At 41.4% G+C, this 25504-nt stretch overlaps 2 protein-coding genes across 3 annotated transcripts; both read left to right on the plus strand.

Moving 5' to 3' along the window:
• Nucleotides 1–881: 881 nt before the first annotated feature.
• Nucleotides 882–15950, plus strand: lpin1b (lipin 1b). Of its 2 annotated transcripts, none has more exons than XM_087852914.1 (20): nucleotides 882–1072; nucleotides 6726–6929; nucleotides 7022–7117; nucleotides 9027–9298; nucleotides 9439–9546; nucleotides 9641–9764; nucleotides 9851–10202; nucleotides 10548–10641; nucleotides 10763–10947; nucleotides 11059–11152; nucleotides 11317–11386; nucleotides 12033–12125; nucleotides 12211–12272; nucleotides 12367–12505; nucleotides 12717–12865; nucleotides 13332–13418; nucleotides 13597–13749; nucleotides 13845–13959; nucleotides 14152–14255; nucleotides 14343–15950. In XM_087852914.1, exons 1-20 carry the CDS (start codon nucleotides 1004–1006, stop codon nucleotides 14515–14517), a joined length of 2745 nt encoding a protein of 914 aa, XP_087709040.1. In that variant the 5' UTR covers nucleotides 882–1003; the 3' UTR covers nucleotides 14518–15950. The 2 variants fall into 2 exon arrangements, with proteins under 2 accessions (XP_087709040.1, XP_087709041.1); XM_087852915.1 differs by lacking the exon at nucleotides 882–1072 and adding an exon at nucleotides 1084–4695.
• Nucleotides 15951–17099: 1149 nt separating this feature from the next.
• Nucleotides 17100–25437, plus strand: gnpat2 (glyceronephosphate O-acyltransferase 2). Its single transcript, XM_035910531.2, has 16 exons — nucleotides 17100–17215; nucleotides 18934–19134; nucleotides 19225–19401; nucleotides 19571–19700; nucleotides 19849–19976; nucleotides 20087–20162; nucleotides 21052–21203; nucleotides 21306–21436; nucleotides 21847–22088; nucleotides 22590–22847; nucleotides 22923–23002; nucleotides 23267–23407; nucleotides 24216–24315; nucleotides 24422–24515; nucleotides 24634–24695; nucleotides 24872–25437. The coding sequence occupies exons 1-16, from the start codon at nucleotides 17204–17206 to the stop codon at nucleotides 24922–24924; spliced, it is 2037 nt and encodes a 678-aa protein (XP_035766424.2). The 5' UTR covers nucleotides 17100–17203; the 3' UTR covers nucleotides 24925–25437.
• The last annotated feature ends 67 nt before the right edge of the window (nucleotides 25438–25504 follow it).

Consider the following 25504-nt stretch of genomic DNA (forward strand, 5'->3'; position numbering starts at 1 on the left):
TATGTATGTGGTTGATAACAGCATGTCGTATCTATAAATATTTGCGTACCATTAACTGTCATGTATGTACACAATAACTAAAAAAAAGCTGCTGTTGCAATAATGTACGTGAAGGCAACATCAAGCGCTTGACTTCCACGTGTATTTACCTGTATTGAACACTAGAGGGCGGTGTAGTATAAAACTGGATCCTATGTTTGAACTCTGTTGGGCTATGAAATACAAACCGATCAGCCATCAGCCAACAAACATTAAAACTGGTGACATTTGAAATGAATACATTTCATCTCTTTAAAATTAAATGTGCTGCTGGGAATCCTTGGCATTTGTGTGAATGTCACTTTGACACATAACACCCACCAAACAGTGTTTTAGATTAAGGAACCCCCCCCCCCATCCCCACCCTTCAGACTAACAAAGGTCATCAGTTCAAACACACTGTGTATAATAGTCTAATATTAATTACAGTAATCACTGGAAGAGTCTCTGAGTACTTGGGAGTCTTGGATTTCACCCAATGCAACAGGTGGTCTTGTCTCAACGTGATGCAACAACACTATACTGTCAACAAAGGACCAACACCCACAACAGGTGGCACAGTCTGAACTAATGAGACATTTACATATTAAAAGACACTGTCGGGCATGTCTTATTAGGTAGATCTCTGTGCCAGTGCAGCTTATTGTGTCATTCTTGTGTGATCATGTCTAAAGGGAAGATGCCCAGTTCCACTAAAATGCAATCTTAGCAGGTGTCCCCCTCATCAAATGCCTAAGAAATCAGAGGGTCTGGTACATGATGACCACTCCAGACCCAGCTCAGGTTTCCAACCAGAGGGCCTGGGTAAATTTAGTAAGACGCTGTTCACTTGCACTCAACAGTCAGACACTTGACATGCGCGGAGAGAGTAATGATACAAGTTCTTGAGCAGACCAGACTCATATCTATCGAGAGGTGGCAAAGACCAAACATCTGCCGCTGGGATTAAACACACTATGGAATCATGATATCAGCAGAAGATGGAGACGAGTTAGATGAGGCTGCTCAGAGCTATGCCACCACCTGGAGCTGGGTAAAGCGATTTAAGAAAAAAGAAAATTATCTGCATGTGTGGAAAAAAACACAAAAGCATGAGTAACGCTTAAAGCAAGTTATACCCGTTTGTGTGTTTCAGCATTTGTGCAATGTGAACATGAATAAAGTAGTCACGACAACCTTTCAAAGTCATGCAGTAGGTTCTCTGAGGAGAAGCAGGGAGAGCGGGCTTGTATTTTTCCATAATCCACCAGTGTAAGACTAGACGTTACCACTGAAACTGAAGATGACGGGCTCAGACTCATTAGGTCAAGTAAAAGTTACGAGATACCCTACAGCAGTTGTTATCAACTATATTCACAAATGCATCCACAACACCGAAAGACAGAAGATGTTTTCCTTTTTGTTTTTCTGTATTCGTTTGACATCTTACAGTTAACTTAAATTACTTTTTAAAAACAATCTGCAACCAAAAGCTCATCCTTTTTCCTTTTAGCCTCTGAGTCAGAGTTTAGTCTTTTCAGCCTCTGTCTCATGATCCTCAGGCCAGAATAGCCTCAGCCAATCAGAAACCTATATTATTTTAACAACTGACTCAATCAAAATGTTGGTTAACAAGAATTAGTAGTACCTGAGGCAAACTGTGTTGAGTAAGTCCGGTTTATGGTGGAGTCATTCTTAAAAAATGACTGTCACGCACCTTTCGCTGCATTTTTTGCATGTATTGAAGTGCATGACCAGATCCATGACAGGACAAGCAAACATTTTACCTGTAAATCAGTAATTCATTTAAATGTTAAATGTTAAATGTAGCACGTTGTCTGCAGAATGGACAGTGTGCTATTACACCCTTACATTGTAAGTACAGTATGTGACCACTGCTTAGGAAGGCAGTGAACTGACATCTCACAAGTCACCACTTCCTCTTGGCCTCACAGAGTGTGAGAATCCAAAAGCAAAAATGATTTCCCCTTAGCAAGGCTGTCCTAAAAGAACAAGAACAGCTTACATGTTCACCAGTTGAGGTCTATTACAACAGTGGAAATGCACCAAGTAGAACATTTGAAGCTGATGTTCTTCTTCAGCCGAGTAGGCAAGTGAGACTGTCACATGTCAGCAAGTTTCTTGTAGCCTGACACAGGTCACGTCTCTGACCATTCATGTTGAAAATTAAACTGATATCATGTGCTTTTTTTAAAAGTGTACAACGCTGGCTGAGTTTGCCTGGCAAAACAACGTGTTCTTAGAAACATGTCGGCAGCTGTGTGGCTCATGTATCCTCGGAGGGTCCAGTGACGCCAGCGTTTCTCACCAGCATAATGTGTGTCCCGCCTGTTTACGTAGGCACTCTGGGATAGGCTTACCGATGGTGCAGATATACATCGGTATGTGTAACATCAAGTGTTTAAAGGACAGGGTGTTTACTGCAGATATTCAAAATAGTTTATGTAAAAAAACAAAGTGAAAGTGTTTTGGCGTTCAGTGTAACTTGCAAGCATAACATGTTTTACACTGATGAGTTGTTTTGATCCCTTTTTAGGTACATCTGCTTAAAAGGCTTGTTGCTTAAATGTGATCACGTGGCAGCAACACAATCCATTTAGGCATGTAAACATGGTGAGGATCACCCACCAAAGTTCAAACTGAGCATCTGATTTAAGTGCCAGACACGCTGGTCTGAGCGTTTCAGAAACTGACGATTGAGTGGGATTTTTCCATATAACCATTAGTAGGGTTTACAGAGAATGGTCTGGAAGTGAACAAACATTAATTGAGGCCCGTTCTCTGGGTGAAAGTCTCCTATTGATGCCTCAGGTCTGAGGAGAATGGCCAGGTTGCTTTGAGCTGATAGGAAGGCAACTATAACACAAAACCTTGATGGAGATGGGCTACAGCAGCAGAAGGCCACACCAGGTGCTAGTTCTGCAGCTAAGAACAGGAAACTGAACTGTTTAAACACTACAGCTATTGTTCCTATGTCTAACACTTTAGGACTACAGTGTACCCATCTACTGATGGCTGCTTCCAGCAGGATAATGTAACATTGCTCAAAGCTCAGATGATCTCAAACTGGTTTCTTCAACATGACAATGAATTCACTGTACTCAAATAGTCTCCATAGCCACCAGATCTCAATCCAACAGAGCACCTTTTGGATGTAGTGGAACGGGAGGTTCACGTCATGGATTTGCAGCAGCTGTGTGGTGCAAAATGTTTCCAGCAAGTTTTTGAATCTGTACCATGAAGAATTAAGGCACCTCTGAAGGCAAAACGAGGTGCTAACAATGAATAAAGTGGCCAGTAAGTAAAAATGACCATAGAGTGTAATAAAGTAACTTAAATTCTGCAAAAGCGAGATTAAAAGCATCCTGGCCAAAAATATTTGCATTGCTTCCATTTGAAATTTGCATTGAGGGAAAAAATGACTAAGAGCGCCTCATATTTCCTGACACCAACCGTCAGAATTTGAAAAAGGATGGTTGCGAAAGTGCAAACCTAAAACAATAAACGCTAATTTTAAGTTGTGATGGAAAACTACTATGAAGACACACACACTCTTCCCCTTTCTGCCTCACAGTCTGGAAAAACAATTAGATCGTGTTCACTCAGAGAAACATTTTCCCAGACACACAGGCTGAGCTTGCTCTGGTTGCAGAAGAGCTGCACGTGAGGCTTTTGTAGCGTGTAGCCCCGTCCGGTATTTGTCCTGGAGCATGAGGGGAGAAGGAGTCTGCTGTCAGGATTTTGGGCTCTGAGGCACAGAGATACAGACAGAGTGGTTTTGGCAGTAATGTAATTGTACCATTAATGAGAGTAGAGCCTTTTTCTTTATTAGAAATGAAATTGGTGCATTTACATCATGACTTCGTTTCCTTCTCGAGTATGTTAGTCTTTGCAAACTCAGCGTTTGCATGTTTCTACATTAAATACCCATTTTTGCTTACGTTTAGTAACCTAATCTCACTAACCACGAGCCGACCACATCCTCTTCGCACAGTGTCGCTGGAGGGTCTCGCGCTGTAAGCAAACATGGCATGTGCTACGAGGCAGAGCTGTGATTGGCTAGAAAGATCACCTCACAGCATCAGACCTGGCTGACAGACTGGTGACTTTAAACGCTTACGAAGCTTCCACTGCTTCCCGCTGTCAAAGACTTAAGTAAAGTGAGATGTCTTGCTGTAGATTTATTTTTTTTGTTATTTATCAGGGTTACAAGTTTAATGCGACTGGATGTAAACGGTCACGAAAGAGCATAAAGTCACTCTGTAGGCACAGAAGAGCTCGGACAAAGTAAAAAAAAGAGGGTAATTTTGTTGCCACTGTGGCAACTGAAGCGATTTTTTTCTTCTTCTTGGCAACTCAACAGCTCGACGCTGATTGGCCAACTAACGGGCCGGGGTTTTTTTTGCAAGTGACGTCACCCAGTGACAGGACTCCTGAGTGAGAGGAACAGACTCGTTTAGAGAGGGAGAGTCAACGCTTTAACTTAAACGGTAGCGTTTTTGCTCCATGCTCCCAGGAGCTGCATCCGGGCATCAGACATCACCTGTATCGAGGAACAGGAGGTCTTTTAAAATGTTTCGTTGTTTTGTTATTCCCGGTTGATGAAACGCTCGTCTCCCGTGTGTTGGTTAAAAGGCAGCCCCTCAGCTCGAACAGGTATGTTTTGGATTGTTTATGTATATTTGACTCCACCTGCCTCTGAGATGAAACCGATGATAAACTGGCTTTATTTACTCTGTAGATGTCTGTTATAACCACGCTGGCCACTTGTGTGTCTTTTATCTGTCTTTACGCTCATTAAGCTTTTTTCATTCATCACAAAAAATTCCCGTTTGCCCTGTCAGGAGGTATATGAGTCAGCTGTTTACCATATCGATTAGACCTTATTACACTTTTGGGTGTTTAAACATGCGTTATGGAAGCTGATTTATCACATCACGTGTTTTTTATTTAAAAAATTAAATAAAAGAACTTCCTTACATGTAGAAGGCTTTATTTTCTTACATAATCAGGAATAGATTGCATCTTGTACTGTGTGTTGCTGTGTATTGATGTGGGACTGAACACATTATCTGCTAAGCTGTTCAGCCAGACTCTTCCAAATGAACATACCACAGCTAAACACAAGTGGATGGATGGATGGATCCTTTATTGATCCCACTGGGGAAATTATTTGGTCACAGAGCAGGATGTGCCACAGGCATATACTGTGAGCCTTATACTATGAAAAAATTTGCACACAACGGTGATTAAAAAAAAAAACCCCAAACAAATATAATATAATAAGTTGAATAGTAAACAGTAATCGTACCAGAGAGTAGTGCTAATTACATTAATGAATAGCATCCACACTATAATTCTAAAAATAAATAAATTAATTAATTAATTAATACAAAGAGTGGATCTATTACTTTCTTCCATGTTTCCTGTCATATATACACTGTTCCAGTGGTGGATGGAGGCTTTATAAAGTCTCAGTTTAAGATAAATAAGGATTCTTTTCAACTGTGAATAATACTAAGCTATTCTAAAGGATACAAATGTGGCACTGAAAAAGTGCATAAAAGGTCTTCTTTAGATGGAGGAGCTCTTTTTCTGAAACCCAGCCCGAGTATTTTGCTAGTGTTCAGAGACACTGAGATGAAACAGAAAGAGGAACAAACACAAGACATCTATTTTTAGATTAGGCTGCACTGTACTGTGTAACAGTATTTTGCGCTAAAAGTCCTCTGCTTGAAAGTCAACAGTGTCGTAACACAACGCCCCGGTGGAAAATTCGGTTAATAATTTAATACAGCAAAGGTAATTTAGAAGAGATCTTTTATAAGATTTAACAGTCGGTGTCTCTGTTCTTCAGACAGGGCCTCGTCTCTTGTTCGCATGTCCTCAGGGGATAGGATATGTTGGCATTTTTCCAACATATTTAAGCCCATCTTTCCCTGGATCACCACCTCCAGCACTCTCATCCTGTCTGTTACAAGAAGCTATGCAAATCATAATAGTAGTCAGTCTTTACCCTCTGTAGCCTGCTTACGGCCAAATATAAGACGCTAAATATGTTCCAATTTTCACCAGCGCGGGGCTAGAAATGGAAGCTGAACTATTTATAAAATGTTTCTATTTACATTTGTTTTTTAAGGGGAACTCTAAATCCTGTTGGTGTTGAAAGGTTGTTTGACTCAAATGGGCTTAAAAAATACATAAGGGGGTGGATGGGGGTTTTATGCATTGAGTTCATGCTATATGTACTGTATTACATTATATACACATGACTTGACAGTCTGGTCTAACTTAGTCTGTCCTTTGACATTTGATGTCTGAATGGAAAACAGTTGTAAGGCTTTACAGACTTACAGTATGAGGCCCGAGGGGATGTAAGATGTAAGAGAGACAGTAAGGTCAAAAGTGGTAACAGTTTCTTTGTACAGTTTGTAATTACAGATCAGGAAACAGCTTCAACTCCTTCTTTATCTCTTATCCATACAGAAAGCTTATTTTACCTCAGAGTGTTGGAATAGCTCGCTCTTTTTCCAGCTGGGTGACAGTTATGTCACCAGTGCTTTGATTCACGGGCTGAAGATTGCTACGGAAGATGCCTACTCATAAGCGCGTGCACTTTTGAAAGTTGACCGAGTTCAGGAAGAGGTGACTTACGCAAGTCATTTTAATCCGTTCACTTCCCCCAGACCCGTCAAACCATGAATTTCGTGGGCCAGTTGGCGGGCCAGGTGTTTGTCCAGGTCAAAGAGCTGTACCGAGGCCTCAATCCCGCCACCCTCTCTGGCTGCATCGACGTCATTGTTGTGAGACAGCCCGATGGCTCCCTGCAGTGCTCGCCATTCCACGTGCGCTTTGGCAAGCTGGGGGTCCTACGGTCCCGGGAGAAAGTGGTGAGAAGATAAAAAAACAACAACAACAAGGGCATCTTTAGAGGAAAAGTTTAATGTTCTAGTTTGTTCAGCTCTCACCCTTTTGCTTTCAGGTGGACATGGAAATCAACGGAGAACCAGTAGATCTCCACATGAAGCTCGGGGAGAACGGCGAGGCGTTTTTTGTGCAAGAAACAGAAAATGATCAGGTAACGATTGGGAGCATTTCCGCGAAGCCTAATGCTGTCTGCATGTAATTATATTTTGATTAACTAATTTGGCCAAATCATCTCAACTCATGTGGAACTGCTTAAATGAACAGGTGAGAAAATGACACAGCAGTGAAGAACTTTATATAAAAAACCCTAAAAGACTGTTATATTTGTAGCTATATAAAAGGCAATACATTTCGATTGTGTCTCAAGAGTTGGGAGTTCGCCTTGTAATCGGAAGGTTGCTGGTTCGAGCCCCGGCTTGGACAGTCTCGGTCGTTGTGTCCTTGGGCAAGACACCGTTGCCTACTGGTGGTGGTCAGAGGGCCCGGTGGCACCAGTGTCCGGCAGCCTCGCCTCTGTCAGTGTGCCCCAGGGTGGCTGTGGCTACAATGTAGCTTGCCATCACCAGTGTGTGAATGTGTGTGTGGATGGTCCTTAGGGACTAGTAAAAGTGCTATACAAATACAGGCCATTTACCATTTCCACCTTTATGTGGCCTTTTTGATTCAAATAAAACCAAGATTCAAATGATAACACTTTATTTACACCCTGCGCTCACACACTCCCCATTTGCAACTGAAAAGTGTTATCCAAACTTTCTTTTTCCTACTCGGAGTGATAGTAGTTTGAACAAAGTCGCACTGTGTACAGAGTTGGCACAGCACCCAGGAATTTCCCCCCTTTCCTTTTTTTAAAAACAGACTGCCTTTGTTTATCAGCGAGCAAGAGCTGAGAACGCAGAATTTACTCACCCAGGCTTTATGACCTGGAAGTATGTCAAACACTGGGAGCATGAGGATAAATCGGAAACTGGATAAATATGCTTCTGGAAATTTAAATGTTTGCGGTATTGCAGTATTTGTGAAACTGGCTTAAGTATTAGAGAAATGCTCAGAGCTTGGCGAGTTAAAGATATGTCAGAATTCCTCCAGTCTGACCTACATTTCTACTTTTTATGTTTACGAAACTTCATGGAAAGCCGTTTTTCCTCAGTTTTTTGGAAAGTCTGTGTTTAAGTTCAGTTGCAGCCTTAAAGAGCCTGGTTGCATGTACTCTCATCTTCTTTCTCTTTCTCTCTCTTTTTGGCTTTATATGCACATGAGGATGCATGCAGAAAAAGACAAAAACAAGCTCTAAAGTACTGAAGCTTGGGGCTTGCTGTAACGAGGGAAGTGTCTGATTTATTTTCCCCTGGGTGGTGTCAGATTCTCAGACTTGAACGAGCAACTAGGGGAGGAGCGTTGTTTCTCTGAACCCATTTCTTGGCTCGGGGAAGCAAAACGTGAGGCTTTGTTGTCAGACCACAAATCATGGTGTTATACGTCAGTTTGTCTTCGCTTTCTGTTTTTCCCCTAAGTCTGCACACACATATTTATGTTCCCCTGGATGGACAGCAGGAAACCTCCTGGAAAACTCTTTTCTTTTCCTAGAAGGAGGGATCATAAAAGTGACTCTAAACTTCACAGAACTTAGAAACAGAGTCTGCTTCTGCTTTGGCAAACCCTTTCCTCTGTGGAGGTTTTTGCAGTTTGGCAGTTAATTGCAAACCTATGTCTCAGACCAAAGTCATGCGATACACTAACTATGGAGTGGGGGATTTATTGCCATGATTATAATCTACTTTTATGCAGAGTGGTGTCATCTTTTGTTTCTCAGTGGTTGACATAGCTTCATGTCAAAGCAGGAGATAATAGCTGCACTATCACATGTTGTTCTGCATTACAAAAACCAAAGTGTGAACAGTGGGGGAGTCAGCAACACTCCTACAGCACCCAATTTCAGTGCAGACCTAAAGCTTTGACAGTAAATCCAAACAGATTTCCTCATGTGGGTAGTTTTTGGTGTAACATTCAGGCTCTCTGTCTGTTCGGCATTGTTTCACTCCTGTTTCCTGTCTTAACAGGAAGTGGTTCCCTCCTACCTGGCCACCTCTCCTATCCTATCGGATGGACCCGTTTTGATGGGGAAGATCTCCGGGACACCCATACAGAATCTGTGCTCCGGGGCAAGCAATGGCGAGAACAGTAACGTGATGATGAAGAAAAGGAGGAAGAGGAGGAGGAAGGCTCGGGCGGACAGCCTGAGGAGAGAGGAAAGTGGAGACTACTCCGCGGACGAAGATATGTTCCCCATAGACATCAGCTCGGATGAAGTGGCAGAAATGGAGAGCAACAGGTAAGAGGTGGGCGTGAGGAGTGAAGGGAAATGGTGAAGGACTAATCAAATACCCATGCAGAGGATGAGGATGATCACCTGACAGTGTAAGAGAGAGTAAAGTAAACCCTGACTAACTCGTCTTTGTGATTATACTGCAGGTCTCGGGATGTGTCTAGAGAGGAGAACACAGTTGGTTCGACCAACAGTTCTTTCAAACAGGCTGGCATGTACACTCGTTCAGATGGGGAGTGGAGTCCCATTCAGAGGTGCTCAACTCACACAAAATTCTTTCACACCTACAGTAAATACTATAAATCCATGAAATAAATGTGGAAATGCTATAATCTCTTTCTCCTTTAGTCCTGGAAACTCTCGCCCCACATCTCCCAAGAGTGATTCTGAGCTAATTGGCAAACCGTCAAACACAGACAATCAGAATCCAGAAATGCACTGGGCGTGGGGAGAGCTGCCTCAGGCCGCCATGGTAGGAAAGCCTTAATCCTGATACCCTAATCTGCAGTGTTGTTATTTCTTCAGCTCATATCATCATCTTCTTCTCCACTCTTGTAGCCATCTGTCCTTTCACTGAAGTCCAGCCCTCCACCAGTTTGCCCCGTATCTATCCCGGTGTCTGAAAGCACGCACTTCCGTGTGATTACGCCTGAGGTGTCTTTGGAACAGTGCGGACCCTGCTCGGAAATACAAGCACTGCGCCTGCTGATGCCGACAGAGACGATGCACACAGAGGAAATGGTCGTCGCAGTTGGGCCGGATGCAGAATCCATTGGGATGGAGTCTCAAACGGTAACTTCGGAGATGCAAGTTACAACAGTGGGAGGCGTGGCAGCTCGTATGGTGGCCGACATGGAGGACACTTCACCTCGTCCACAAGGCAAAGCGGACTCTCCGTCAAAGAAAAAAGGTAAACCTTAAAAAGGTTTCCCCACGGATCATTTAATGCACTGTGTTACGTCGAGAAGCTGCAGCTTCAAACTGCAAATTGCTCAAACTCAATCAGTTGCTCTAAGATAAGATGCAATATAAGATGGATTTACAGCCAAAAATGTGTCTGAATCGCTGCATATGATTGCAATGATAAACAGGGGCCAGGTGAACGGATCTGGTACTACAGGGAAGCATACAGCCTCATAATAATCCATCCATAGACCATCTCACAGAGATCAAGCTGGCAAATGACTTGCTTCTGGATAAATCAATCAGGGGGGAAAAAATCTAAGAGGCTGAAAATGAATTTGCTCTTTTGCAGATAAAAGGAGTCGCCATCTTGGTTCTGATGGAATTTATCTGGACGACATCACTGAGCTTGAACCGGAAGTGGCAGCCCTTTATTTTCCTAAGAGGTATTTGGACATCACACACGCTTTCATGTTAAGAAAAGTTTCATACAGTTGTATTTCTGAACTGTGCAGAATGATCAGCGAGATTCTTATCAAAAGTATCTCCTCTTTTTCTTTTTTGCAGTGACACCGGTGCAACAGTGAGGAGCATCTCAGATCCGGGCCTCCACAGCACCAGTCAGTCTCCTCAGTCTGTAAGCTCTGGAGGAGACAGTGGAGTAGACAGTTACTGCGATCCCATGTCTGACCTGCCATCGATTGCCATCTCTTTGTGTGGGGGGCTCAATGACAACAGGGAGATCACGAAAGGTAAACGATCACGTGACATGACACGACTCCAAGATGCACTTTAGACTCTGTGTTGTAAGCATGGGGAATAAGTAACGTGTGGGGGTTTTTTCTTCTCCCTTCCTTTTACAGAGCAATTTTATAAGAAGACCGTGTCCTATCAGCAGTTCACAGAGAACCCCTCTATCATCGACGACCCCAACTTAGTGGTGAAAATTGGCTCAAAGTAAGACATTCGAGTGTACTGAATGGATTCATGTGTCACACATTGCGGGCAAAAACAGCAGCGTTAGCACAACTCTTTGGCCTAATGAGCCAAAATTGGCTGAAAAACATGTGTTTTGCTGCATTTAGGGAAGGGCTAAAAATACATTTTGTTATCTCCCACAGGTACTATAATTGGAACACTGCAGCTCCGCTTGTGCTGGCTATGCAAGCCTTTCAGAAGCCTCTGCCAAAGGTAAGAGTTGATTGCAGACGCTGCACAGATATTTAGGACTCAGTAAGTTGGGTTGGATTACATGAGAAGTATTCCCCCTTCTGATTGAACCCGGTACTGCACCACTTTACATAACATAAGGCCTAATGTGGAGTCTGTGGACCTCAAACCTCACTGTGTTCAGTTTTTGCATCTGCAGACAAAATTTACGTTGTGTAACAAATGTCTTCCAAACTTTTGCTCTCAAGCTAAATGTTGTTTTCCCCTTTGTTCTCTCCTCGTCTTATTTTATTACTCCATCCATCCGTTAGTCCTCCTGCCCTAATTACATTCACTCAACCTTACAGTTCCTCCTCTGCTGTCTGACCAGTGTTCTGGGCTACAGCTCTGTATGTTTATTTTTTTGTTTTAAACACCCCTCTCCCTTTAATATCTCTACACTAGCTTTCACTTTTATTCTGTTGGTGTATTTTCCCCCGCTTTGGCCTCAGGCACATTCTTGGTTTTGCCTCAGTGTTTGTTGATTTACGGTATAGTTTGCTTTATTTTTTAAGTGTGTCTTTATGGCTTTGTGTTGTGGTTGTTTGGTGCATGTGTGCATCCATGTGTGTGTGTGTGTGTGTGTGTGTGTGTGTGGGTGGGTGTGTGTGTGTGTGGTCTGCTTCAGGCTGCAGTGGAGAACATTATGAAGGAGAAGATGCCCAAGAAAGGAGGAAGGTGGTGGTTCTCCTGGAGAAGCAGAAACAGCAGTGCCAAATCGGTAATTTAAAGCGGCAGCTATGTTAATTGTGAGCAAGTTACGCGCCAGATAAACACCAATCTGGCACTGTTTTTATTACCTATAGGATTCAGCCTCTGAGCGTGGGGCCTGTTGCACTGCTGAGCAGGTTGGGAATATGACAAGCAGGTAAGAGAGCATTCCTGGCTCAAAATTGTCCTTGCTCACTTACTGAAGTTTATATTGAAGCATACAAATGCCCTGTTCACCTCTCTGATGACAGACTGAAAGAAGAGTCATCCTCTAGTGATGAGGACCACCGGGAAGCCAAGCAGAACTCTTCCCCCACACAGACAGAGCCGGTACTCACAACGGGAGGCGTGTCTTATAAGAAAACTCTCCGACTCACATCAGAGCAGCTGGTGAGCACACAAGTTAAAGCACACGTTTGGATATAATAGAGAGATAGCTCAAACATTAAAAAAGAAGCATAAAAGAATGAGTTACCAGCTTGAGCAAGATGGCAGCAGTAAAGATCCACCTGACAAGCCCAAATGGTGCAGCTATAACAAAATTCTCTTCCTTTCTGAGTGGTTTTTCATGGATTTTCACCCCCTTCACCAAATTTCCCAGCTGTCTCTTCAGTTGCAAGACGGGCCTAACGATGTCGTGTTCAGCGTCACCACTCAGTACCAGGGAACCTGTCGCTGTCAAGGCACCATCTACCTCTGGAACTGGGATGACAAGATAATTATCTCCGACATAGATGGAACCATTACCAGGTGCGTGTGTCTTGTTTTTGTTTTTATTTGTTTTTTTTAATGCATAATGAAGTTTAGTTTGGACGGCAAATCTACTAGAAGTGGCTCCAGTATTAGGTTCATCTGCATGCTGTACAACTCTGTGCACAGCAGGGTTCAGTGTGATGAATAAACTCTTCACGGCTGTTCCATCTGTAACATTTATTCACTGCTGATTATGAGGCAATTTGTCATTCTGATCAGAAGATTAAATATGCAGCTTCTTGCAAAGGTAACATTTAATAGAGAGCTAGCAGGTACTTTTCCAGTTAATGTAACATTTAAATCCTCTCTCAGCCTAAACAGAGGATGCTTTTATATATTCCAACAATGAGAAGTATTCCAAAGGGTTTTAAATCTGGATGACTATGACATAAAACATCATTCGATTTTTACACAAGTGCAAGAAAATGCATTTTTAATAACGCTTGCTTGTATTTGTCTCCAGGTCAGACACATTAGGTCATATCCTGCCCACACTCGGGAAAGACTGGACACACCAGGGGATTGCTCAGCTGTACCACAAAGTCAGCCAGTAAGAACTACTTTATTAACAGTCTACTCTCAGTTTTAAAGTAAAGCATAAAGGAGATGTTATAGAAATGAAATAAAGCTCTTAAAGAAATGCTTTTACAAAGTTAAAGAAATTATTTAGTAATTTCAACTCTATTGACACAAGTTGGTTAATATTAATCTCTTCCTCTCCACATCAGAAATGGCTACAAGTTCCTGTACTGCTCAGCCCGAGCGATCGGCATGGCTGACATGACTAGAGGTTACCTCAACTGGGTCAACGAGAGAGGCACTATGCTTCCTATGGGCCCCGTCCTCTTGAGCCCGAGCAGCCTCTTTTCAGCTCTGCACAGGTATTTCATATCACAAACGTGCATCTGTTTTTCTATATTAGCACATGAGAGGATGCAGGAGGAACTCATCGTGCAGCGCTGATTGTGTTTCACAGGGAGGTGATAGAGAAGAAGCCGGAGAAGTTCAAGGTAGAGTGTCTCACTGATATCAAGAACCTCTTCTACCCCAACAAGCAGCCGTTCTACGCAGCATTCGGCAACAGACCGACGGTAACTCACATGCGGCTCTGCAGAGCTTACAGACAGTTATATTTGCTTATAGTTTAGTCTATTTCTCACCATAAAAGTGAGTTTGGATGTTCACTGAGGGTAAATTGAAGCTTTTTAGATATTTTTTGCACTGTTTAAGTCTAATATCCAGTATGTCTAACATTAAAAATGCCCCTGTTCTTGTCTTTGCAGGATGTATACTCATACAAAGAAGTTGGGGTGTCACTAAACAGGATTTTTACAGTGAACCCCAAAGGGGAGCTGGTGCAGGAGCACGCCAAGACCAACATCTCATCGTAAGTCCTTCACCCAGGTCCCACTGGATTGCTTTCATGGCCCTTACAGCATCACTGCATCATCTCGCTCTCCTCTCTTCTCTTCAGCTACGTACGTTTGTGTGAGGTCGTTGACCACGTGTTTCCGCTGAAGGCCCGAGCGTCCTCCTCTGACTTCCCCTGCTCGGACACCTACAGCCACTTCACCTACTGGAGGGAGCAGTTCCCCCTGGTGGAGAGTCAGGAAACTACACCTCAACAGACCGCCAGCTCCAGCAGCTGACCGACTACCTCTGGCCTTTGGAGCAAGGACTGAATGATGGTGTGCTTGAGATGTAGCAGAGGGTTGGAGAATGATGTGTGCGAGTGTATAATTGTTGAGTTTTTGTTTTGTTTTTTCAACAGAAGATGGAGCACTTTATAAGTGGACAGCGGAGAGTAAAACTAGTAAACGAGTAAAGCAATCTGCTGTGAATAGTCTTAATGCACAAGATGGATATAAGCGCACTTTTATTAAAAGATGGACTTTGGGGTCATCTGACTAAACGTATGTATGTGTAGTGAGGAATAAAATATTAGTATTTTATTCAGGCAGCTTAGTATGGATACTATTTTATAGGGAGTGTTGACAATATTTCAGTAGCTAGACTACAATCTATGACCTAGACAGTTCTTTAACACACACTATAGCTGAATTATGGCCTCTGTTTATCATAACGAGAGAGCAGGTTACTTAAATTTGTGCCAAATAGTCAACGTGGAATTTATTTTCTTACTGTGATCATCTGCTCTGCAGGGCCAGAAGTGGTGTAAACATTTCCACATACATACATGGCTTAAATTAAAACAGTATAGTTAAACCAGCATCTTCAGTTGAATTCTACATTTGGCGTTATTTCTGCGTTTATTTATATATTTATTTAACCGATGCCATTTTTTGTCCTCTTTAGTGGACACACAGCGTTCAATCAGCATGGAAGTGCAGCTCTCCACATGCATTTGTACTATGTAGCAACACATACGTGAGGCGACCGAGCCAGTGAGTGTCAGGACAGAAAAGCACAACACTTTAAAGCATCGTCTTCCTTATTTGCGAGAGGGACTGATGAAATATTTGTTTGTCTATTCAGAGTCTGCATGTGTTGTGGTGAGAATGTGATTTCAGTTTGTGAGGTGCAGTTTTTAGCCTTTCTGTTATAGTTCATCTAGTCTACGTTACTGTATAAGATGCAGACTGTGTAAGATGTAGCGTACACTTCTGCTACTGCTAGCAGCTAAGAGAGGTCATTGTATTTTAAGAAAAAAAGGGTCTTTATATCATATAATGCGGTCATATGAATGTGTAAACAGGGACTGAGTTACTTAACAAATAAAATTGGCAGAGTATTATCAGCCTGTAGTATAGTTTCTAAGAGATGGTGTGTGTGTGTGTGTGTGTGTGTACATAATGCTTTAACAATGCTATTATTCTTTCAATGAAAGAGCTAAAGTAGCATGAAATTTTATTTTTGCCTTAGCTGTGAATGTGATCTGCATTTTGCTCTCTTTTGAACAGTTGCTTGTTAAACTGGTGCAGTCGGACTCATAAATGACATTGGGGTAAACACTTTACGTGTGAATAGAAACAATAAAGACTCCTCTGCTTGCCTAACTCATGAGATGATCATTGTTCGGCAACAAAAAAATACATAAATAAAATGAAAATTTTCACCTTCATTTTTGTGGTTGCTCTTCATTTTGAGACTGCTCACCACTGAAGAAACTGATACCAGTTGCTCTTGACTGGTGAAGCATGTTTGAGTCTGTAGCTCGAGACTGAGTGGACAGAGGGGTGGAGGCCAGGGCGAAGGTTAACCAAAAGGGCTTCAGTAGTAGTACTAGTAGTTCTACATGATTTATTAGCTCGTATGGTCACCTTTAGCAGCAATAACTTTAAGTCATTGTTTTCTGCATGACTTTATCAGTCTCTTACAACCCTGTGGAAGAATTTTGCCCCACTCTGTCTGTACGCCACCACTGTTCAATGTTGCTTCGTTTCATTGAGGTTTGTGGGCATTTACTTAAGCACATCTCTCTTAAGGTCCTGCCAAAGTATATCAATTTTACTAACTTGACTTTGACGGGGATGCTGATGATTTGCTGAAAGGCTCGGGATCATGGTCCTAATGAATTACTCAGTTTTGACCAAGCTTTAGCTGTTGGACAGAAGGTCTAACATTTGCCTTCAGAAGACTTTGGTACACAGAGGAATTCATGACTCAAAGACTGCAAAGACTGCAAGGTGCCCAAATCATGACCCGTCCACCACTGTGCTTGCCAGTTTGCACAGATATTGCACAACAAATGAGGGGCTGTGCATTACCATCTCCACTTTGCTCTCATCTGTCCAAAAGGACATTGTTCCAGAAGCCTAGTACATTTAACATTGGTACTGAAGCCGGTACACCTGGAACTCTTAGGGGGGTTTGCAGTTTCTCTGAGTGTTGCCTTTTAGGGTGAATTTGATGGGAAGTGCACTTCTGGGAAGATTGACAGCTGTCGTGAATGTTTTCCACACGTGAATAATCTTAAGCACATCTGAATGCTCCAAACAAGCAAAACTGACAAAAAAACAATGATAATTTAATCAGTCCATGTGGAGTGCACGCTCAGCTGATGTTTAATTCTTGGTTATGTTTACTCCAAAAATATTCAGACATTTTTTTTCCACAACAGACAAACTCTAGATCACTTAAAACATTAGCTATGGTACTCAGCAGCGCGCGGGGGGTGAGGGGGGTTACTTGGGAGCAGAGGGTTGAGTATTACAATGTGCGGGAGGAGTTTCCAAAACCCAGGCACACCATTGGCCCCGGGCCCCGAAGTGCTGCATATTTCACGCAGTGTGGAGCGAAGATAGCGTCCAAGCACAAGAAAGACAGTCAATGAGACCAGTCACCAGTCAGCTTCAGTGTTAGTGTCCGCAAAGAATGACGAGTACGGTAAGAAGCAAGTTTTAAACGCGTCTGTTTTTATCTTCTCTCGGGCCCGTCGACGCTTTTCTTCAAACCTTTCAAAGTTAGCGGCGACTATAAAATATATAATACCCAGAAGGAGACCGCCTGAAGGAAACCTGTAGCGATGTTCGCTTTTGTCTGCCTTCAAGCAGGGCTTGTTTTTGCTGTTAATTATGCAGGCAGGGGTGTCCTGTGGAGCCTGACCGCCTTAAGCTGCTCAAACTTTGGCCTACTAAGAAAAACAGCGACTGTATGTAAGCCGCTGTTGCTTAATAGTTTTTCACCAGCCTGTGTTGGCAGGTCACAGCAGCCTGCAGTACAGAGCAGCGAGGAGATAACGACTTTTATGGTTTTAACTCGATAAACTTTGTGATTTAATAATTGAATTTGTCTCAGACCACTTTTCCAAAGTAACAATACGTCAGTTTTTCCTTACTGTTAAAATAAACAAAACTAGTGCTTGTATAAAAGGCTAATAAACAATTAAAAACCAACAATGGGATAACTATAGGGATGTAAAATAACAGTTCAAAATAACAGTGTGGTGAATAGTTGTTGTCCACATATATTTTCTTTTACCCCCGCCCCTTCTTTTTTATTTTATTTTATTTACCAAATAAATAAAGAGTCTTACAAAACTACAGTCTGCTCTATAAGAATTATAGCATTTTTTAAAATGTATTTATTTCTGTAGTTTTTGTCTGTTTTTTGTGAGCTCGCAGCTTTAATTCAAGGGTTTTAAGAACGTTTTGCATTAAGTGCCTTTAGGTTTGAATTTAATAGCTAAAAAGCTGCTCTGCTGGTTTGACTATTAAAGGACATCCCATTTATTTTTCCTTGAGATGCTTTTACCGTATGCTGTAGGTCATCATCCATTTGCAGTGTCCGATCAATTTTGCAGCACTTGACTGAGTCCAAGGCGAGAGTGTAGCCCTGTACACTTAACAGATCATCCGGCTTCTTCAATCAGTACTTACATCATCAAGAAACACCAGTGATCCAGATTCACTAGCAAGCATACCATACCATGCCATGATGTTACCGCCACCATGTTTGGCAGATGATGTGGTATGCCACGGATCATGTGCGCTTTTAACTTCTTAGTCATGCTTTGGTCTTACCGTCATTCTGGTACAAGGAAATCTTGGTTTAATATAAATACACGCGAACTTTCGGAAGTTGTTGTGATTGGCAGTTTATTATTTTTGCAGAATGAACCAGATTGTAGAGTTTTTTTACTATGTGTCTGATAGATTTATTTCAATTTACATTTAACTTCTGTAATAAAAATTCAATTGAAAAGCTACAAAATGCCAGTTCAGCAGTTGGAATCAATGCCAAATATTTTATTAGCTTTATGTGTTACGAAATAACAAGGGAACAACCTAACCTTGTCATGAAATTGCTTATCAGTCAACTGTCCAATTAATTTATAACCTCTGAAAATGGGACGCTGTGCATACAAATGGATATAATTCCTAAATGGGTAATGCAGTAAATTTGTTAGACCCCTTGAATTAAAGCAGAATTTCTACAGTATAAAAAATGTGGTGCTAATAAATATGTATTCAAAACAATCTAGCTCTGTACCCACGTCACTTAGTCTGTTGATTAGTAGTGTTGTTGTTGTTTTCTATCCTGTTACAGATGTTCCAACATCTTAACTTTGAGACTTTTAACATAAACCTTACTCCTTCCTTCAGTATAAAGATTCAGGCACTGCAAGCCTGAAGGATGAGGAGGAGTTTACGGATATCTTGGAGGAGAGGAGACGCACAACTGATCTTGGCTATGCCCTGAGAACCTTTAACCCTCAACCGTACAAAGGAGCCCCATCCAGCTCCACTTCTGACCTCAAGAAAGCTGTACTGGAATCCCAGTATCTGCGCTATATTGCCAAAGAGGTCAGTCATTTTATTTATTAAAAAAATATAGTTTTTACTGTTTTGTTGTCAAAATAGTCAGTTTTTCCTCCCCTACATATTCCCTCTCAGATTGCCTTGGAGACGGGGTCATCCGTGGAGAAGGTGAGACAAGAGGCTCGTGGGATTTTGGAGGAAATGTCTCACAATCTGCAGCTGGGGTTTATCAGGCTGATGGGCTACACTGTCAGTAAGGTGTTCAAGAGACTCTTCAGAAGCATCTATGTCAACATGGAAGGACTCAACATGGTCAGGACTCATCAGAAATCAATACACTTTAATCAGTTATTGGCCAGTTTGTTTCAACAGCAGATCTTTAGAGGTCACACAACCATTCTGATAGATTTGCTTTACTATAGTATTTACTACTATTTACTATACAGAGAACCTTGGAAGTTAAGATTTTCTGTCACTGCAGCTGCAGCAAGCCATCCAGGAGAGTCCTGTGATCCTGATGCCCAATCACAGGAGTTATGTGGACTTCTTAATTGTCTCCTTCATCCTGTTCACCTACGACATCCCAATACCCGTCATAGCTGCAGGAATTCGCAAGTATCTATTTGAATTAAGACAACAAAGTGTTATTTAAATCATACTAATTATACACGACATTATATCCATTTTGATTGCATCGTAGCATCCAAATATTATTATTATTATTGTTTATTTTTTTGTTCCCACTCCTTCTCTTAAAAGCTCTTGCAAGCATGAAGGTTGTTGGAGAGATTCTGCGTCGCTCCGGAGCTTTCTTTATCCGACGAGCAATCGGCTCTGACAAGCTGTACTGGGCGGTGCTGTCAGAATACGTCCGAACAATTGTCAGGGTAAGACGAGGACTTTTTAAAAGTATTCCTAAGTGCATCTTTGGCAGTCAGCTTCTGTATTTAACAATTAAAAGAAGAAGGCTTCCAACAGCTTAATGTGTTTTCCGTAGACAGGATGTGCTCCTTTGGAGTTTTATGTAGAGGGTTTCAGGAGTCGCACACTGAAGTCTGTGGTGCCAAAGCTTGGTAAGTGTCTAAATGTACACCTTTGTTGTTTTTGTTGCTGTTCCCCAGGATATCGAAGTGTGTGCATCTCATTATTTTGGATTTTTTTTTTTTTTTTTTTTTTTTTTTTTTTTAGGTTTTGTTGCTTTAATTTTATAGCAGTTAAGCATGATGACCTTTTTCTATGGTGGCCCGGGGGGGTCAAATGCACTGCAAGTTAAGAAAACACCAGAAAAAAGAAAAATGCAGCACAAGCAGACAAAATACAACTGAATAAAACAAAGCAGAAATGGTGAAAAAACAAACAAAGAAAAAAAACAACCCACAACAGAATTTGAATAAAACAATTGAAGTAGGGAAAGAAAAACAAAATTTCACTAAGTGCAACAGAAGAGTTTCTGGAGAGAGACAATAAGGTGACGGACCAAAACATGCAAACAATTACAGTTAGACTCACTTAAAAGATTCATTTAATAATGTAGGTGTTTGCTATTAGCTGTTTACTGTTAGCTTGTCACTTCCGCAGCTGGTCCGTCACATTATTGTCTCCCCAAAAACACTTCCATTGTGTAATGTGAGGTCTTTTTTGTTTTTTAGAGGGTTTTTTTTGTGAGATTTAGCTGTGTTTTTTCTATTTCTGTTGTGTTTTATTACAGGTTTGACCTTAAAGGGTCATTGTACCCTTTGTGATTGTACAGTACTTTACTTTTGCACACCAAGGGATCATACACTCACAGTTTAGGATATTTTAATTGTGAAAAGTCAAACAAGTTTACAGTATTTTTAGATCATTTTGTGTAATTTGAATATTCTTTTCAACTTATTTTTATTTCCATATATATATTTTTTTTTACATATTCACTTATACATGTTTTGAGCATCTTGGTGCCACATCTGCATTTGTCTGCAGGTATGATGGACATGGTGCTGGAGCCATACTTTAAAGGTGAGGTGTTTGACATTACCCTGGTGCCCATTAGTATCAGCTATGACAGAGTAGTGGAGGAGTCATTGCTTGCACTTGAGTTGTTGGGTGTCCCCAAACCCAAAGAAAGCACCACCGTAAGTTTCGTCTCGTTGCTGACTTGATAAAATTTCCCATGCAATCTTTGGTCCTGAAAGATATGAAACTACAGGCCTCTTGCCCTCGCTCTTTCACTGCAGGGACTGTTTAAAGCTAGCAGAGTTCTGCAGGAAGATTATGGCTGCATGCATGTGAACTTTGGCCGCCCCCTGTCTGTTCGACAGCTGTGTGAGGGAAAGATAAATCGAAGCGAGTACAATCTCATACCAAGGTACAGATTTGCTTTTTTTTTCTGTTTATGCAAGACATGGTAGCCATGTGTGCCAAAGTCACAATTGGCTGTAGCTAAAAATTGTGAGTTCTGAGTATACACCAGCCAAAGTGAGTATTAAATAATTTTATGATTTACCATTTATATATTCTGTTAATGTAATCTCCATTAGTGATATATAAGCAGTTCAAATGAAGTGCATAAAACACCTTTTACATTTTTGAAATCTGTTTTTATTTATTTTTTCTTACTCATGGTGAGTGTAAAATGAACCAAATCAACAAAAGCATAAGAATAATTATGATTATTCTTATGCTAAAGCAAAATGAATATTTTTGTCGTTTTAAACCTTCAAAATGTCAAGAAATAGCCTGTATGTAACTTTAGAATCTACCTCATTATCTGTTTAGAGATCTTCCACAGAGACCAAGTACGGAGATCCAGGACTGTGTGAACTGGCTGGCTCATTTGATTGTGCGAACCCAGGAGGAGGGCTCATTGATCAGTCCTTGGTCTCTGATGGCTTGCCTGTTGCTCCAGGCTCCAATCACAACTTTAACAGAAGAGGGTTTGCAGTGGCATGGGCTCACGGAAAAAACACTCTGGCTCAGGAAGCTGGTGCTGGACTTCAGGGGCCATCTGAACTGGCCTGGTGAGTGGGCCAGATGGATTTCAAAGATATCAATTTATTTTAATTATACTGTGTAGAAAGCAGCAGCATCAAGCTTAGGGTTAAGATCAATATAGGCTTTGCTTATAGTGGGCATTTAATGAAGCTTGCTTTCCCTTCAGTGACCAGCAGGTGGCCTTAGCATATTGCATTGCTAGACAACCAGACGCTGTTAATGCAGAAGAGTAACTGAGTAGTTTCCTTGCTGTTGCATAGGCTCCTTTTGACCCGGTCCTATGTGGATCACAAAGATTAGGTGAATGCAAGTTGGCACAAGTGTCCAGAATCACTTAGGAGATGTTCAGTGGATTAATGCACTTTAAGTAACTTATCTTAAGAGGACTCCACTGAACTGTCTCACTTCACAGGTGTCCTGTATGTGGACATTCACACATGCAGGCACGTGTGCACACTTCAACACACACACGCACGCATGACTTTCTGAAGGTCATGTGACCCTCAAACTTGAAACCCGTTTTGCAGCACGCACCCCAGACTCAGACGTGATGTCATCCACCGTGGCTCTTCATCACTCCATCGTCCATCATAAAGCGGGCCGTGTCTACCTGGTTCAGGATGGAGACCCTGCGAGCCAAGATCCACTCAGCCCAGAGGAGGGTGTGATGAGGACGGCGGCGGCGGTGCTGATGCTGGTTTCCTACAGGAATCAGGCGTTGCATGTCTTTGTGCGTCCAGGAATACTTGCTACAGCCATCCACATCACAAAAAGCACACAGAAGGGTAAATGTTAGGTGCAGTTGCAGATTCTGAGTCTCATGAATGGACACGTCTTGTTTAACCTTTTTCTGTTCACAGATGAGCTGTTCAGCTTCTTCTGCTTCCTGCGGGACGTCTTCTCCAATGAATTCATCTTCATCCCTGGCAGGGCATCGCAGGTAACAGCCATGTTTGTCGGGATCACGATTATTCTGTGCATGAACTTTTACCTTGGGTAAAAGGCCAAGGTCACTGTAGCCTCTCGTTTATCCAATTCTCAGGAAGAGCTAATGAAAGAAATTTTGTGCTTATAGTGCTTCAGTTTTTTTGCTACTATCATACATCATCATACACACTTGTGTATGGTTACCAATGAGACAGATTATTATCGTGAGTATATTATTGTTACTCATATTGCATATGTCTTCCCCTCCATCATTTAGGACTTTGACGAGGCATGTTCACTTCTGCAGAAATGTGGAGCAGTCCACATGAGTCAACAGGAAGTGACCGTGTTGGAAACGGGGCTGGAAGTGTTATCCTTTCTGCAGAAGCTGCTGCAACCATTCTTAGACTCATATCAGGTCCATCTAACTTGAGTATCTCTCTCTGTGATTAAGTGTATTTCGTGGAGAGTGACTGTTGTGAAGACTCTTGGTTAGATGTTGTAAAGTTTTTTTTTTTCTTATTATGGACCTTCTATTGTATTCTAAGAAATGTCATTAAACATTAACCACTGTTATCAGATAACAGATTATGACTAACAATCATGGCATAGTTTCTAATGACATAAAGAGACATGCTGTAGTTGCATCTTTGAAACCTGAAAAATTATAAATATTGTCATTAAGCCATTTTATGACCATAAAGAGTTCAATTTTGTGGGAGCTTATCTGCATTAGCAAAAGTATATCGAAAACTTTTTGTCTTTTAGTAAGACAAATACAGTTTTGTGTACTTCCTGGTTTACATATATTAAGATTATCTTTAGAGAGGAGATGCAGTTCATATGTGTGAAACTAAAGACACGAGTCCTGCTTATGTGATTTAAAATGGATATTCCAAACATTAGTTTATTTCCATCTTGTGTCTAATGTTTATAGACTTATAGATTTATAGATGCACAGTGCAATATTTAATGACTTCAAAGAATCTCTTGCAACTTCACAGTAACCATCCAATGGTGGTCAAGATGGTTTACAACTAAACTATTAACCATTTAGAAAACATTAACATCTGCTAACATGAAAATTATTTGTAACATTGTTAACTTACTATTGACTAAATTTTAGGCAAAGCATTTATTACTTTTTGACCATAATTTGACTTTATTTCCACATTAATATACCAACGTTTTAATGATGTTTTTGTTTTTTTTCCCCTCATGTCCAGCTGATATTCAGGTACTTGTGTGAAAACGGAGCTCACGTCTTTACGGAGAAGCAGTTCCTACCTGCTGTGCAAAACCTGGCTACAAAACTCATCCTCTCAGGTAAAACTGAGTGTGTGGAATGACCTCTGACCTCTAGAGTTGTCTGCCACCTGGTAACTTGCAGCTAACTTACAGTTTTTTGGGTTTTTTGTTTTTTGTTTTGCAGGTGATCTTCACACCTTTGAAGTCCTCTCTTCTGACACACAGAAAAATGTTCTTGCTGCACTGCGGAGACTGGAGGCAGTGACAAAGTTGAGGGCGTGAGTAATGAGATTAAACCTACAGCCCTGTTTGGTTTTAAGCTCATTTTCTTTGGTGGTTTGAGAAGCTGTCCATAATGCTGATGCCAAAGTTACACATGCACTCTTCTCATCTCAGGTCCCAGCAGAACGAATACAAAGTGAACAAAGCAGCTGTCAGAAGAACTGGTGACATACTCTGTAAGATTATTTGTGATATTCCAGTAAAGATAAAGCTGATGTTTTGTGTCCGTCTTGAGAATTTTGTCCTATTTTTTACCTTGCTGTATTTAAAAATGATCAGATTACAGTTGTTTACTACACCCGCCTGAGGGATCTTTCTTATTTTTGTTTTTGTTCCTCTTCTCTCACTGTAGCTGGGAAAATCCCCCCTGAGAGCCTCCACGCTATACCTGACGCAAGACTTTAGTGTCAAGTAGAATAAATCCATCTTCAGTATCAGCTCACAGTCCTGCTCCCCCCATCCCCAAACTTGCCTGTCTCTTCATTACTTCTTCTTCCTCATTGTCGTCCCTGTGGTCTCTTTAGCAGTTTGACTGTGTAAAGATGCAAATGCAGTCTGAGCTCACAGGTAAAATACTTGATCCCGGATGCCAGCCAGACTTAATCTACTGAATGTTGGCTAACTCTGTGTCCTTGCTGTCATGCGTTTGAGACCTGAGAGGGCTGAGATGAAGCTAAAAAGCTCTGCAGGATAAATGTTGGTGGCCTATTGCTGATTTAGTTTGACTTTAACCAGAATCAGTAGGTGAATAATAACATACTTTCTATTGCTGATCCTATTTTTTTTTTTTTTTTTTTGGTAAATATGTTGCCATAGATGTATTATTAATGACTGAGATAATGAATAAGAGAGCACTTTAAAATAAACTTGGTTGCCAGTAAGATTTGGTATAAAAGAATGTAGCAATAAAGCTCTAAAGGCCAAAACAAGCAAAGATGTCAGGTTTTGTTTGATTGAGACATTTATTTTCTTTACATTTCCATAA

The sequence above is a fragment of the Neolamprologus brichardi genome, chromosome 15, assembly GCF_056152115.1.
Source record: "Neolamprologus brichardi isolate AB-2024 chromosome 15, ASM5615211v1, whole genome shotgun sequence".
NCBI lineage: Eukaryota > Metazoa > Chordata > Actinopteri > Cichliformes > Cichlidae > Neolamprologus > Neolamprologus brichardi.